This window comes from Mastomys coucha, unplaced genomic scaffold (genome assembly GCF_008632895.1).
Source record: "Mastomys coucha isolate ucsf_1 unplaced genomic scaffold, UCSF_Mcou_1 pScaffold15, whole genome shotgun sequence".
Lineage (NCBI taxonomy): Eukaryota > Metazoa > Chordata > Mammalia > Rodentia > Muridae > Mastomys > Mastomys coucha.
Genome location: NW_022196897.1, coordinates 61,444,296 through 61,460,320, shown reverse-complemented (window position 1 = coordinate 61,460,320; position 16,025 = coordinate 61,444,296). Strand labels below are relative to the sequence as shown.

At 33.5% G+C, this 16,025-nt stretch overlaps 1 protein-coding gene across 8 annotated transcripts in view; it reads left to right on the top strand.

Moving 5' to 3' along the window:
• Window positions 1–16,025, top strand: part of Lnpk (lunapark, ER junction formation factor) — an 80,148-nt gene that overhangs the window by 50,710 nt on the left and 13,413 nt on the right. For 7 of the 8 annotated variants that reach the window (XM_031370648.1, XM_031370650.1, XM_031370653.1 and 4 more), the window contains exons 9-12: window positions 1,141–1,338; window positions 6,787–6,892; window positions 8,271–8,341; window positions 9,066–9,236. In XM_031370648.1, coding sequence (XP_031226508.1) covers window positions 1,141–1,338; window positions 6,787–6,892; window positions 8,271–8,341; window positions 9,066–9,236 — 546 coding nt within the window. Of the gene's footprint in view, window positions 1–1,140; window positions 1,339–6,786; window positions 6,893–8,270; window positions 8,342–9,065; window positions 9,237–10,691; window positions 10,775–16,025 lie in introns of all 8 variants that reach the window. The other variant, XM_031370654.1, reaches the window with a different exon arrangement.

Sequence of the window (16,025 nt, the reverse complement as noted above, 5' to 3'; positions counted from 1 at the left end):
CCTAGTCTATGTGAAGTCCTAGCCTTGATGCTGCATGCCTCTAACCTTACTACCTAGGAGGTGGAGCACAGGAAGATCAGAGGTTCCATAGAGAGCTTGAGGCCAGCCTGTGATTTATGCACCCTGTCTAAACAACAAAAATTAAAAAATCTGTCAGGTAGAATCCACATCCAAAGTGTTTCATGCACTTTTACTGTTTAGGCCAATCAACATATAATTTCTTTAGTTTCAGCCCAGTTATTTAAGTTTGGGACAGTTTAGTATGATATGCAGATTTAAAAAGTTACAAAGGGTTTTTTTTATATGATATCTAAAAGTAAGGTGTAAAAGGGAATGTTAGAATTTCATTTATGTCGTCTAGTAGGGATCACAAAATATTCAGTGTAGCCAGTTAGTAAATGGCTCTGAGAGCCATATGGTCCTTTTTGCAACTTTGCAACTATTTGAAAGCAGCTATAGACAATATGTAAGAGAGATCGGGAAGAGGGGGGAACAGTAGGTTGTTATCCAAAGAAACTACAACACCAGGATGCAAGTTAAATTTAGCACATTTGACTAGTCTACTACAGAGAATTTTGTAATTTTTAAAACTGAAAGCTACGGTTCAAGTATGACAAAACATTATATATTCAAAATGGAAGTTTTCTGTCTCTGAATGTGTTAATACAAATGAGTTTGGCAAAAAGATAACCGTAGTATGAAGAAATAGGTAGCAAAATAGTGAAGTCAAGTTTTTAATAGCAGTTTCATGACTACTTGGATTATTTTATTATTCCAGAATATATGATATATTCCCTTAATAAAATTACTACTTTTAGTCTTGAAAGCAAATCTGCTGTTTGAGGTTTCACTAATTCTGATGTTTCTTTTTTGTATCGTAGGAAGTCTTATAAAAAGGTGTGACACATAACTGGGTGGCAATTTTATTATGTTGAATTTATTTTTAAAATGTCAGTAGATAGACAAATCAAATTTTGTTGTATAAATGTACAGTTGAATTATGCATTCATAAAAAGAGTTCTCTGTGTAGAGTTCCATTATAAGTGGTTAAATGCAGTATCTTTTGGTGCCACAAAATTTATGGTTGTAGCTAATATGGTATATTGGACATTAAGTCTAAAATATGCTTATTATTCTCAGAGATTCGTCAGCGAACTGCAGCTCAAAGAAACCTTTCCCCAGCACAAGCAAGCTCTAATCAGGGTCCTCCTCCACAAGTTCCAGTATCTCCTGGGCCAGCGAAGGACGCTTCAGCTCCTGGGGGACCGCCAGAAAGGACTGTTGCTTCAGCCTTCCCCAGGCGCCTTGGATCCCCTGCTACTTCAGTTCCTGGAATGGGTAAACAGAGCACTTAATGTTATTTACAGTTTATATTGTTTTCTCTGGTTACCAATAAAATGGGCCATTTTCAGACAGTATGGAAATGGCATTTCATTTGGAAATAGCAGAGCAGTTATCTGATTAAGCAGGAGTTCCATATTCAATTAGCTATAACTCTTTACAGCTGGCACCTTGTGATACCAAAACCTATTTCTTGAGCTCATTTAACTGTTATGGCTTCTTTGTTTAAATGGCAATAAAACTTTGTAGCATTCTGTAGTCTACAGTGTAGCATTATCTTTTTATATTCAATTCTTAGAATGGCTCCAGATTTATATATGGTAGGGATGGAGGGGAACACTTTAGAAAGTACTTATATTCCTTGCTAATTCCTCATATAGACAGTAAAACATGACCATTACCATATTTCAGGAAAAATATTTAATCATTGTGGTGCCTGATATTACTTTTGTAAATAGGAGCTCGTAGATTCTTTTCCTTCTAAGTCACGGAACTGTAGTATTCTCTGATAGGTCCTTTAAGTTCCACTAGGAGTGTGATAGATCTGTAGATTTTATTCATGGGTATAACATACTTTGTATTTTTTTTTTTAAAGTATGATTAAGGGGGCATGGAAATTCACTCACTGCTTTAGCAGGTGACATTATTTTGTGTATATCTCCATGTCATATTATTAAATAAGAATAAGCTATATTTATGATATTTAATTCTAATTCAGATACTTTAGTATTTCATGACTAATTATTATATAACTAGAGTTTATAATGATGTGAGACTAGATGCTACTTTAATCAGGTAGGTAATTAAAGGATTTATGTAAATTTAAAAAACCTATTGTTACTTATGGTAGATTCTTGCTTGTATTCCTTTAAAAACTCAGCTGAGATTATAGAAGACTAGGAAACTATTGATTTACAAATTAAAGAACTGACTTCAAATGAAATGCATAAAGATTTTACAGCATTTAAGATGATTTTAATAATAACTCAAAATTTTATGTATAATGATAAAAAAGTCATATATTTTATAAAGTTGAGAAAGTTAAATTGATTAAAAATAATTAGTTTGAGATACCTATAACTTGTAAATTCAAGTTTTGGTTGTTTAATGTAAGAACTTTAGGTAACAGTCTTTTAACTCACATGCAACTTTACTTACATAGTTATAAGGACTACATTATAGCATTGGGCAGAATGATCCCCTGTAGCTTCAGTTTCATGTGTTTATAAATAAAGCATGTTTTGCCCAAGTTTTAATTAGCTTCTGTGGAAATACTGTTTATATTGTACATTGCCAAAAAATGTGAAGGAGTTAAATAATTTATCATAGAGAAGATTAAAAATTCATTTTTCTGTTTTAACATTTGTAAGAGAATCAGTTTAATTTATATTATCACAGTGCTCCCATATGTTTGAAAATTAATAACCAGCAGGTACTTGATAATTTGCCGAACTGTATAAAAATGCCCAGTGTTCCAACAATAATTGCTTTTGATGTTATTTACTATTGCCCATGTAGCATGAGTATTAAGATACACTATTTTTAAAGTTACCATATTATTTAACCAAGTTATTACCAAGTTCCAGAATGCTTAAGATACTTTAATGCAGTCTTTTATGTGCCCAGATTGCTTTGTGGACATGTTTACCTTAAATATGTAAAAAAGTAAAAGACTCCAGCAAGTTGATGTAAATGCTTTTAAAATCTAACTGGGAGTGTAGCTCAGTGGTAGAATCTTTGCTTGCATGCTCTGTTAGCTGTCCATATTTTTTTATGTTTTTTATTTATTTACTTTTTATTTAAGTATTTTCTAATTTGTTTTGACTTTCTTAGCATACTGAGTTATTGAGATATAATTTAATCCTAAATGTTTGGTTGAGTTTTAAGCTGTTTTCTGTTGCTGATCCTAATTCATCTGTAGTCAGAAAATGTACTGTGTGCTGTTTGGAACTGGTTAAATGTATCGAGACCTGCTTTATGACCCATTATGTCTTGTCTTTGTAACTGCTTTCTGTCTGCATGAGTAAGCACATTTTTTATTCCTGTTGGGCAGAGCAGGTAAACAAGTCCGTTAGGTAAAGCTGGTAGTAGTGAGTGTTCAAGTCTTCTCTTTTTTCTTAATTTTATGCAGATCAAATTACTGATAGAAAACTGTGAAAAACACCAACTATAATTTTAGATTTGTCTTTTTCTTAAATTTATTAAATTTTCGTTAATTTTGTTTTATGTGTTGGAAGCTTTTATGATGCACTTAAGTGCTTGGTATGTTCTTTAATGAAAAACTATCACATCTATTCATTGATGTGTGGGTGTGCATGGGCGTGTGCATGTGTATGGTGGTTAGAGGACAACTTGGTTAGGTTCTTTCTACCATGTGGCCTCCAGAGATTGAATTCAGACCATTAGGCTCAATGGTAAGCACCTCTGTCCACTGTGCTGTCTCGCTGGTCCCTTTTCTTGTAAGTTGATGCCTTTTTCACGGTGAACTTTATAGTCATTCAAGGTTGGGTTTTTTTTTTTTTTAAGATTTATTTATTTATTTTATATATATGAGTACACTGTAACTGTTTTCAGACATCCCAGAAGAGGGCATCAGATCTCATTACAGATGGTTGTGAGCCACCATGTGGTTGCTGGAATTTGAACTCATGACCTCTGGAAGAGCAGTCAGTGCTCTTAACTGCAGAGCCATCTCTTCAGCCCCATTCAAGGTTTCTTATACTTAGTGTTAGCATATTTATATATTTTATAAATTTTTTTACATAAATTTATTTTCCTTGTTTTTATTTAAAAAGTTATACAGAGTGAACTTTTATTTAGTCTGACAGATTGTCATCATAGATTTGTCTGGAATTTGATGCAGTGATTATGTGTTAGTTTGAGTTTAAATGTTCCGTATGAAGTAAACTCATTGGTCCTATGTGTGTGCTACCCTCATTTTCTCTACCCCTCTGAACTGAAATTTTTTATGACTTCAATTAACCTTTTTTTACTGCCATATTGTTGCTAGGACTTTTTTTGACATGTGATTTTAGTGGTTATATTGAGGTTTAGTAAATATCTTGTCACAGTTGTTCAACTGATGTGATGCCACCTCGCATACAAGTTTAAAGATCTGACAATAATATTACTTACATTTTTCCTCTCTTGGCCTTTAAGTTATTTATTTAGCATTAGTTTTTAAAATGTTTATTGGACTTTCAGATATTATTGGGGATATTACTTTTATATTTTTTACTTTTTACAGTTAGTCTTCTATCTTTCATTTCCTTTTGCTTTTATTTTTACATTTTATTTCTATACATATTATAAATCCCCCTATTATTTTTTCTTTAATCAGTTATACAGTCTCACTATGTAAATTGCTAGAGTTAAACATGCTTGTACCTCACAAGTGCTGGGATCAAAGGTGCTCACCTCAAGCTCTGCCTTATATGTTTGTGAACCTAGCTCCCATGGAGGACAGAAGGACTGCATTAGATACCACGAGCCTGGAGTTACAGATGATTGTGAGCCTTCATGTGGGACCTTGTAAACAAATCTAGTGTGTCTGCAGGAACCACCAGTGCTAATGGGAGCTAAAAGACACCGAGCTCCACTGCAGCCCAGATATTTTATATTTTTAATCTATTGTCACTTTCTTTGGCCTCAAGGACTTCTAAAAATCATTCTCATAATGCAGTTTGACCAGTGATAAATTTTTGTGTTTTGAACATCTGAGAAAAGACCTGATTTAGCATTGCCTTCATTTAAAAAAGATATTTATTCTGGATATGTATTCTAGTCTGACAGCTTTCATTTTCAAAATGTTAACGATAAGTTTTATTTTAGCTTGGACCTGATGAAAGTCGACTGTTATTCTTATATTTCCTTTCCTCTATAATGTATCCTTTGGCCTTCTTTTAAGCAGTTTGCTCATGTTGGGAAGGTGGGGTACAAAATTATATGTCTTGTGTTTGGGATTTGTTAAGATTCTTTGGTAAGTGGTTTTAAAACTTTCAAATTTGAAAAAATATATATTTCTTATTTATGTATAAATTTTTCTTTAGATAACTGTTTATTTGACTATTTGATATTGTTCTACAACTTATAGATCTCTGCTCCCTTAATTTTTGTTTTTTTTCTGTTTTAATTTGTATGGTTTCTATTGTTATGTCTTCAAGTACACTAATACACACACACGCACACACACATAATGTCTAATGTTTGCTTATTCCATCTGTTGATCTTTTTTTTAACTCTACATATTATAGACTTCATGTTTGAAATTTAGTTTTGGTATTTTAGTTTTTTCTCCATGTCTTTACTTAACATACATAGTCTTTTCAGTAGATTCTCAAACGTGATATAGAAGATAGATATAAATGTTTTAGTACTTTTGCCTGCCAATTCAGTCATACTTGAAACAATTTTTACTTTTTCTTCCTATATATTGTTTTTGTTTGTTTACATGACTAGTATTTTTGAGTAATGCCAGACATTGCAAATTTTACAGGTGTGTTTCTTTCTCTTCTTCTTCTTCTTCTTCCTCCCTCCTCTTCCTCTTTCTCTTCCTTTCCTCCTCCCCCTCTTCTTTGAGCTTTTCTTCTTGAACTCTTGGAAATAGGGAGTCATTCTGTGAATACTGTTTCCTTTAAGTTTTTTGAAAGATAATTTTCTCTTCTCGAATGGTTTTCTCAGATGCATGGGTTGGTCTGTAATCTGCTGAGTGTTTTCATAGTCCCTCTAGAGGTGTTTCTCTGTTTTTCTTTCCTTCATGTTGACTCCTCCTTTGTGAATTTGAGCTGAATTGTTTTCCCCAGAATTCCAGTGCTGTCTTTTCAACTCTGGGAGACAGTTAAGCTTCTCTGGGTTTTAGCTTTCTACCTCTGCTTACAAATTATAAGAAAAGGCTGGGGGCAGCGATTGGGATGTAAAATGAATAAATGTGAAATAATGGAGGAAAAGAACCACCCAAAACAAAACAAAACAAAAAAGAAAAGACTTCGACAGTTGCAAGGGTTTATCTTGGTTTTTAGTTTGTAAGTGAAATTTAACCTATATTGTTGACAAATGTTGTTGATTCTTCATACACTTTATATATTTCTCACAGTCTTTTGGAAAGATAAACCAGATGTGTTATTCTGAGTCAGAAGTGGAAGTCTTCAAATTAGCATCATGGGCTTTTAGGAGTAGGCTATTTTAAAATTTAGTTAGTACAGAACCCAACATAGTTTCATATCCTAATGAATCATGTTGGTGGTTTTGATGTAGTACATATGTAGTAGATTTTTATAATGTAGTAGTTTTAGTGAATATTTAATGTTGTACAGAGATTTATAAGAGTATTTTGTTGCTTTTTGACATCTTTTAAGTGTTCTAACATACTTAGACCACTTTGGAAGTTGAATTAAATCTTGTGTATCTTATAGATACAGATTTCATGTGTTTTTATTTATTTGCTAGGCCTTCATCCTCCAGGTCCACCTTTAGCAAGACCCATTCTCCCCCGAGAACGAGGTGCTCTGGATAGAATTGTTGAATATTTAGTTGGTGATGGTCCACAGAACAGGTAATGTTTGCCATGCTAATAGTTAAAGGAACATGAAAAGACATTGGCCAGTGCAAGAGTGTGTGTGTGTGTGTGTGTGTGTGTGTGTGTGTGTGATGTTTGGCTTATATTTATACTTTTTAGTTCTGCTATCAGAGAAATTGAGTTACTTTGTTCAAACTATGTGTAGTAGATTTTTATATGAATCACTGTTGTTGGTAGTAATGGAAATTCTTCCAATAGTAATGAAAACAATTTACATTATTTAGCTCTTACTATTTTTCAAATGTTTCTCAGATTATTATATTACTTGCTCCTTATCATAATTCTAGGACAGTAGTTATGAGTGTGCAGAGTATTTGTCATTATGTAGACTTTCAAAAAAATTCATGAGAACATGTTTGACAGCTTTACTAGATGGTATCTGCTTCATAAAGGGACTATAGTTTAATGTTTATGTAAGTTGTATATTATTCAAAAAAGAATGAATGATTCTATTAAGCCAAGAATTTCTTGAGTTCTGATTAGGGAACAAAAAATGAGAACCATATTTAAATATTACTGATAAGTGAGAAATGCACAGGAACCATATTGTATAAAAATTTACTATTGCCCTCAATTATATAGAGTTAAATGTATTTTCTGTAAGAGTCTTTTGGGCTCTTTTTAATTTTTAATTTTGTATATCATTTGTTATAAATCTCTAAGAAGGCTCCATTATTTCCAGTCTTATCTAATCACAGATTTGGAAGCCATTATCCCCAGGAATAAATCATTGAGAAAACTGTTGCTGAACTTAAAAAAATTTATTTAAAAAAAATATTTTATACTGTGCGTATGTGAATTCAGGAGCCAGAGGCATGAGTCCACTGGAGCTGTAGTTACAGGTGGTTGTGAAGTGCTTGGTGTGGGTGCTGGTAATTGAACTCAAGTCCTCTGGAAGAGCAGCATATGCTATGATCTTAATTGCTGAGCCATTTCTCAAGCCCTAGGCTACTAAACTTGTTTCTGTGAACTTAGGATATATTCATTTGTCTGTTAGTTTATTTTTAATATCATGTATAAATGGTATACAGGTATCTATATGTATACATGCATATATACACATCTGTTTGTATGTGTGTTTGTGTGTGTGTGTGTGTGTGTATACCTTTAAATGTTTTATGCCCTGTGTTTATTTTAAAGTATTTATTTATTAGGTGCTGAGGAAAGAACTCAGGATCTTACACATGCTAAGCAAGCACCCTCTCACTGAGCTATAGTCCCAACTCTTAAACTACCTTCCATACTGGTTGTTAATGATTTGGTAACATTCATTTATTATGACACAGCTGAGTGGCCTCTCTGGTGAGCTTTATCTGTATTTGTAATTGGTGTCTTATTTTTCCTTTTGTTGTAGGTATGCCCTTATATGTCAGCAGTGTTTTTCTCACAATGGCATGGCTTTGAAAGAAGAATTTGAATATATTGGTAAGGACTTATGGATAATTAGGTTTAAACATTTTACTCTGAAATATATTATTCTTGTCCATCCCATGTAATGTCACTTTATTTTAGGTACTGCCTGTATATATTAGCCAGGTACATTGTCTCCTTATTTAATACTAAAAACAAAGAAGAAAAGATAACTCAAGTTCTTTCTTATAATGCACAACCTGTAGGCCAGCTATTTCTCAGATGTTGTACTATCTACAGGGAGTCTGAGCTAATCATTGGGGGTGGCATCTAAGCATTAGCATTTACAGTTAAGGTCATCAATTATTTTCACATGCAGCTGTTATTAAATACATGATAAATTATGCTTCAGAAATTTAACATTCTACATCTTCTTGGACAAGATTCTGGATTTCAAAATATACAATTATTTTATTGACTAGAAATGCAAGTTCAGTCAATTATTTAAATAATTATTATTTATATAATTTTTCTATTATACTGCTATTTAACTTTTTATACCTTTTTTCCTTTAAAATTAATACTCACATTCTCATAGTAATTATGCAATATGCTTTAAAATTAATGTTGATTTGAACTTTATTATATACCTATTATATAATAAGGTAACAAATTCATGTTAAAAATTTATAACTTGAGTCTGGTTATTTATAAAAGTAATCTTGTGAGTTGTCTGATAAATTTTTGAAGTTTGGTTGATTGATTTTTTTTTTTCTCTTTAAAAAAATATTCTGTGCAGCTTTTCGATGTGCCTATTGTTTTTTCTTGAATCCTGCAAGAAAAACGCGTCCCCAAGCTCCCCGGCTTCCAGAGTTCAGTTTTGAGAAGAGGCAGGCAGTGGAAGGCTCAGGTCCAACTGGTCCCATGTCACTAGAAAGTGTGCCCTCACCAGAGAGCCAGCTCACTGAAGGTATACATATGTTAGCTAACGTGTTTGTCTTGGTAATGTGTGTAGCCTAGTAATATAAGCACAATTTCTATTAAAGATGACAGTGAATTAATTTATCAGATTCTTAAGCATGTACATGTCAGCTGTTGCTATGATGGCTTCTTCTGTGATTGCTATGATGTGTTTCAGTTTTCACATGCAGATCATGTTATGATCAGCAGCGTGTACCACCAGTTGATTAAGCATTGCCATTGGTTTGAACTCTTGTATAGGTTGAGAGATTTGACTAGTGTTGCTTTTCTGGAATCATTTTGGTGTATCCAACTCAAGCATTTTGAAACAACTGTTGTAAGGACAAAATATTTAGAATATGTATGGGTAGAATATGTGTGTGTCTACCACTCCAGTTGGGAAAAATGACCAGAAAGTAGGAAAGTTAGGAGTTGGAAAGTCGCTTTTGCATGTTTTGGACAACTTGGTAAATAATACTGTGTTTCATTTGGACAGTTTATTATTAGAGGCCCATGAGCCTAACATTGCCTGTGATAAAGAAGTCACTTTGTTGTATAGAAATAAGATTTATCAGAACTTGTATTTCAGAATTCATTTTGTAAGTCTATCTTAGAAATTCTTAAGGAAGTTTCATGAAAAAGTGGACAAGGTGAAGTAGAAGACTGCCAACTATTCCTTATTACTAGTATTCACTCATTTTTTTTTTTTTTGTTGTAACTCAGTTCTAAGTTATGGAGATGGCTAAAATTATGAAATAGACCATAATATTTTGGTGCTATACCTAGTGTATAAAAACGTACCGGAAACTGACAAACTTAGTAGCAATTATTATTTACATATGTTTGATTTGTTTTCATAAAAGCATTTAAGTTGCTTTAGCTGGATTATGTGAAACAATGAGTATTTTGGATATCACAAGATTAGTATAAGATTTAAGTTGTTTTTAACTATGAAGAGTGAACCTGGAATATGTGTGGAATTGGCCTTGGCTTTTGGCTTACTAACAAATATCAATATGAACGTGAATACAGACAGCCATGATTGAGCCTGTGCACTGCCAACGCTGAGAATGCATCTTCATCTGGAAGTCTGCAGCATCAACTCCAGACACAGTCTCAACCTTTTTCTTTTGCTTAAGTCATGCTCTGAGCTGCATGCTGACACATGCAAACCATCTGCCTTGGCATTGCGGCCTTTTGGAATTGAGAATAAAGGATTTTATACTGAAGATGCCTAGAGGAAAAATTGAAGTCCCTTCCATGAGTAACCTTGCTTATGAAAGCTAAAGTTAATGCTTGAAAATCAATAGTATTTTTGATTTGATTTTTTTTTTCAAAGAGGAAAAAAAAGCCAACAAAATATAAATCTTGATAATGGGCCCTCCTTTTTCTTTCTTCTACTAAGGTCAAGATGGATAGTTAGCAAACAACATACAACTCTGCCTTTCCTTCTTATCTAATCTAGGAGGAACAATACCTCAGATGTCTCATTTTCTATCTGAAATCTCCGGAATGAAGTCTAACTGGCTCAAAGTGAACCCCAGTAAGGTAATGTTAATAGGTGAAGACCAAGCTTGAAGCAGGGTCTGATGACTCCATAGTACTAAAAGCTGGAGCAGTAATTTTGTTTCATCAAAGACATTTTTATAGTAGTAATTTTTTCATACTTCTCTTTGGATTCTTCAGAGTGGCTGACCATCCTCTTTCTTTTTGGTTCTTCAGAAGACAGAAACTTTTCTCCAAGACTCCTATTGTTACACTACGATAAAGTATCAGTCTAAAGCTGGATCCTATAGTAAATGATGCCAACTATTTCTGATGAACAAAGGAACCTGCATTTATTTTAAACACTGGTGGTGCACCATGTAGTTAATTGAGCTATTAACTAAGACAGTGTGTTTTCAAGCATCTATTTTGTGCTAATAGCCAATGTGGTTGGGAGATTAAAATTCTGATTTCTAAATTCATCAGTGTTGCAGAAAATTGAGAACTGGACAGACAATTTTGTTTTCATTTTATATTTTTAAACATATTGAAATAGCTTCTTGATAGCAGAACCTGTACAGATTATGTTATTGGATTTACAAATACTCAACAGATATCAGCAAGCATTTATATAAATGATCTAGAGCGAAGACTTTCTCCTCCCAATCTATGCCACATGTCTTTGCAGTTAAGTTTGGTCTGGATTCTGATGGTAGAAGAATTTGCATTTAGGATAAGGCTTTTAAAATTTCTGAATCACATTTTAGAACAACACATGGAATCTTGACAAGTTTTCACCAGAGAGTTAGAAGATATTACTGTTAATCTTTGAATTTTTTAAAAAAATTCTAGAATTGTACATCCAGATATTTTGATAGCAGATAACAAAAACACAAGAAACTAGGGAAATTAATTGCTTTATTTTTAAAACTGTACTAGGTATGGTATACCAAAAGGTCTTGCTTTTAAATTCTTTATTTCCTTTTATGATTAAGTGATAACATATACATAATACATAAATACATAAAAAGTAGCTCTGCTAACTGACATTAAAGTGGTTAATTGTTTTTTTTTTTCCTCCCCCTCAAACCTGGGGTCAGCAAGTGACCCAGTGAGTAAAAGTCCTTGTTGTGAAAGCTTGATAAGCCGAGTTTGAATCCCTGGAGTCCACAGAGGGCTCCACAGTGTGGGCCTCTGGCTTTTACAGGCATGCTGTGGCACATGCACCACCCCAACACTATTAATAATGATGATAAATAAAATGCCTTCCAATATACTGTGCTATTCAAATGAATACCATTCTATTTACAGATGTAATCAGAGCAACAAGGTCTACATTCTTGCATAAGTTTAGTGATCCTTTTGTTTGCTACTGTTTGAAAAATATTGTTTCCATTTCTCAGTTGTGTTTGTTTAGAGCTTATGTAATTGCTTTAGTTAAAAATAGCTTATATTTACAGGATAATATGAAAATTCATGGCTTCTATTCAATATTGACAAAAATTGTTAAGTAAGCTTTATATACTATAAAATTTGTCTGGTAATCTGATATCTATTTTTTTCTTGTATGCAAAGTACTGTTACTGTTAGGTTATATTGGGTGAATAAGAATTCTGATTTTAGTATTTCTCTTATGCTCTAGGAAATTGTACTATTTGATAATGAAGATTTCGTTGTCTCCTTTGTATATATCAGTCTCCTCACCAAATCTTTATTTATGTTGAACTTTCTGAATAGTATGTTGTTGTAGTTTGTTTTAGATAGATAACAATGCTATCGTTTGACTCATTTTTAAAACATTTTCGGATAATGATTTAGTTTTAGGTCATTCATTGCTTTGCAATGAACATTTTTGTTTTAATTTATTCTCTCATAGAATACATCATGACCATAGCCTCCCAGTCCCTCAGCACCTCACTTCTCCCCATACCTACTGTTCCTCCTCCTCGGATTCCCTTTAGAAAAGAGCAAGCCTCAACAATGATAGTGATTGAACACAGCATAGCAAGTTGTAGTAAGACTAGGCATACCCTCCTATCAAGGCTGGATGAGGCAACCCAGTAGGAGGAAAAAGGTCTCATGAGCAGGCAACAGAGTCAGAGACACCCTCACTCTCATTGTTAGGAGTCCAACAAAACCCCAAAGCTAAACAAGCACAGCATGTAAGCAGAGGGCCTTGCACACAGACACATGCAAGCTCTGTGGTTACTGCTTCAGTCTGTGTCAACTCCGATGAACCCTGCTTAGTTGATCCTGTGGGTCATGTTTGCCTGGTATCCTGGGCCCCTCTGGTTTTACAATCCTTCCTCCCCATCTTCTGTAGGGTTCCCCCAAGCCCTGCCTAATGTTTAGCTGTGGGTCTGTGAATCTGCTCCCATCAGATGCTGGAGGGAGCCTCTCTGATGATAATTGGGCTAGACACTGATTCTATGAGTATAAAAGAGTATCATTAGGAATCATTTCATTGACATTTAATGAAACTTTGTTTAATTGAATTGTTAACCAATTATAAATAGCTAGATAGTACTCTGTTACTCTGTGTTTTGAATTTTTGTGTGGGTGTGAGTCATTGTTATGAATTGAGGTGGAATTCATGCTTTTGCCCCTTAAATATATTGACAAATCTTGTGAAAAATGCCATCTTTACAATATATGAACTAAAGACTGAAATTGTAATTTTTTTTAAGAGCTAGGATAAAAGCCCAAAGCTGAGGTAAGGATCTTACCTATTTTTGCATGTGTGTGTTTATAGGTAAAGCAATAGTATTCATTGTAGTTACATTCAGTTTTGAGTTTCAGTTGTCTAGCTGAGCTGAGCCTTAGTCTGAACAGCCAGTTACCAATTGTTTTGTATTATAGAAACTAAACCTGATTTGAATTATTTTTCTTGCATATATAATTAGGTCGTTCAGGTTACTATTTTGAATCGTAGTCTTTTGGTATCTTCTAGTCAAATACTAACATCTTTTAAAGTGTATTTTATATTTCCAAACTATTTCAAATTGCAGCGTCATTTAAAACAAACAAACAAACAAACCCCCAATTTTTTTTTTTTTTAAGACTAGGCAAATGATGTTCCTATAGAAATAAATATTTTGGCCGGGCAGTGGTGGCGCACACCTTTAATCCCAGCACTTGGGAGGCAGAGGCAGGTGGATTTGAGTTTGAGGCCAGCCTGGTCTACAGAGTGAGTTCCAGGACAGCCAGGGCTACACAGAGAAACCCTGTCTCAAAAAAAAAAAAAAAGAAAGAAAAAAAAAGAAAAAAAAAGAAAGAAAGAAGGAAGGAAATATTTTGGGGTAGTACATGGTTAATATATGGCCTTCTTATAAAGCTCTATTGTTTAGAGGTGAAATTGCTACAGGTCTGTTAACACTGTGTACCTGCTCATTTAGAACTTGTCTGTGTGCTTTCCTGCAATTGTGTCATAGGCATGTCATGTGCCAGGATGTGTGGGTGTGTGTGTATGTATGTTGTTCCCATTAAGATTGTTTTTCTACAGATCAACCCAACAGAAGAGAAGTCCTTATAGATAAATAGGCATGTCAGTTATCTTCAAGCCCTAGTAATCGTTTCACCAAGTTTTTACTTTTCTATCTATTTTCTGAAATATAATTTTGACTGGAAACTATCATGTTTTCTAATAATTGAGATAGCACAGCATGTCTTTGAACTCATGTATTATAGATGTTTGAAATTTCTAGTAGTATGGTTCCACTTTTTTGTATTAGCTTTTTTATACAAACCTAGAATTTTAAAGTTGTCTTTGACTTGGTAAAGTTAATAAAGTTTAATAGACTTTGAACCTTGACCCCTTTGCTATTGTGTCATTCTCTTATAGTTTGGCTAGCGGTTTGTGCCTATGTTCACTTAAACTTGGTGTTTGTGAGTTGGGGACTATGTTATTAGGTTTTGTTTTGTTTTTTCCATTTTATATGACTTAATAGGTTGGTTTCAGAAGGCTTTACTAATAAACAAATTGCAAAGTTCTTGCCAAGTAAATATTACTTTATGGCCAGTAGAGTTGTGGAAAACCATGACTCTTAAAATTCTGTGAACAAGTTCTGTGAGGCTTGTATTACAAATAGTTGGCAGTTCTTACGTTTCCTGCAGAAGAACTAGTTGGCTTTTATAGCAGCAGTGGTTTGTATATATTCACAGTTTTATCTGTCCTTTCTCTTTTTTTCCTCTCTGCCCTGTTCATTTAAGGAAACTTGAGTGACTTACTATGGTTCTTCTTTGGGTTTCAGTTACTTTTCAAGTAGTGCAGCAATGCCGTTTAGGTTCTGTATTATAACAAGGTAGCATTTCTATGCTCGTGTGTCACCATATGATTTATGACCACTCCACACTGCTTTTTGTGATCAGCTATTTGGGCTGTCATACAGTAAGACATTATGTGGCTACCCCTAACTGAAATCTCGGGCTTTTATTCTGAAAAGAAGAAAGTGGTTGTAACTGATCCTGTAGACGGGAGTCCAGGATATCTGTTTAAGGAGATAATACTTCTAAAATATTTTACAAGTTCTGATGAAACCAGTATTTGTGTTTATTAAACTAGTATGCTAAAACCATGGATTTCTAAAACTTCTATACTACTGTGTGCATAATGTGCATAATTTCTTTGTAAAACTATTTACTTTGTGAAATTTTGACTATGTTACAAGGCATTTAACTAGAATCTTTTCTTAAGCAGGCTGGCCTTCCCCCAAGATTTGTTTTGTTTGTATCAGTAACACTTATAGTTTATTCATAAAGAGCATTTATGAGGAAATTGTGTCCTTGCTAAGCTCATGTGTTTTAATTATTTTTTTTCTGCTAGCAAGAATATTAGATTTACTATGAAAAAATACTTTAAAGCTAAATTTTTATCTTTGACTTGAAAATTAGGAGACTCAAAGCATCTCTGCTTTTACCACTCTCTTCTGCTCATTTTTTAAAATTTAAAGAATTAAAGAAAGTTTAATTATTAAATTTATTATTAAATTCCTATTAAGTGATTTACGTTAAAACTCAAAAATAGAATTTAAAGGGAGTAGACTTTCAGGTAGGGATTAAGAACACAACTTTCTCTTTCTAGAGAGAAGGGAGAAAACCGCTTTCTTTGTCTTAGTACACTAAAGTCTGCAGCATAATCGAATTCCTAAGATTAAATAATGAGTGCTTAGATAGGGATAAGGGGAGGTAAGACATACAGATAGAAAACATGGACCTTGACTTCTTTCATCCTTGAGTAATAGAGATGTATATAAGATTGGGAGAGTACTGCTTACATACATATACATACTACTACATACATACATACATACATATC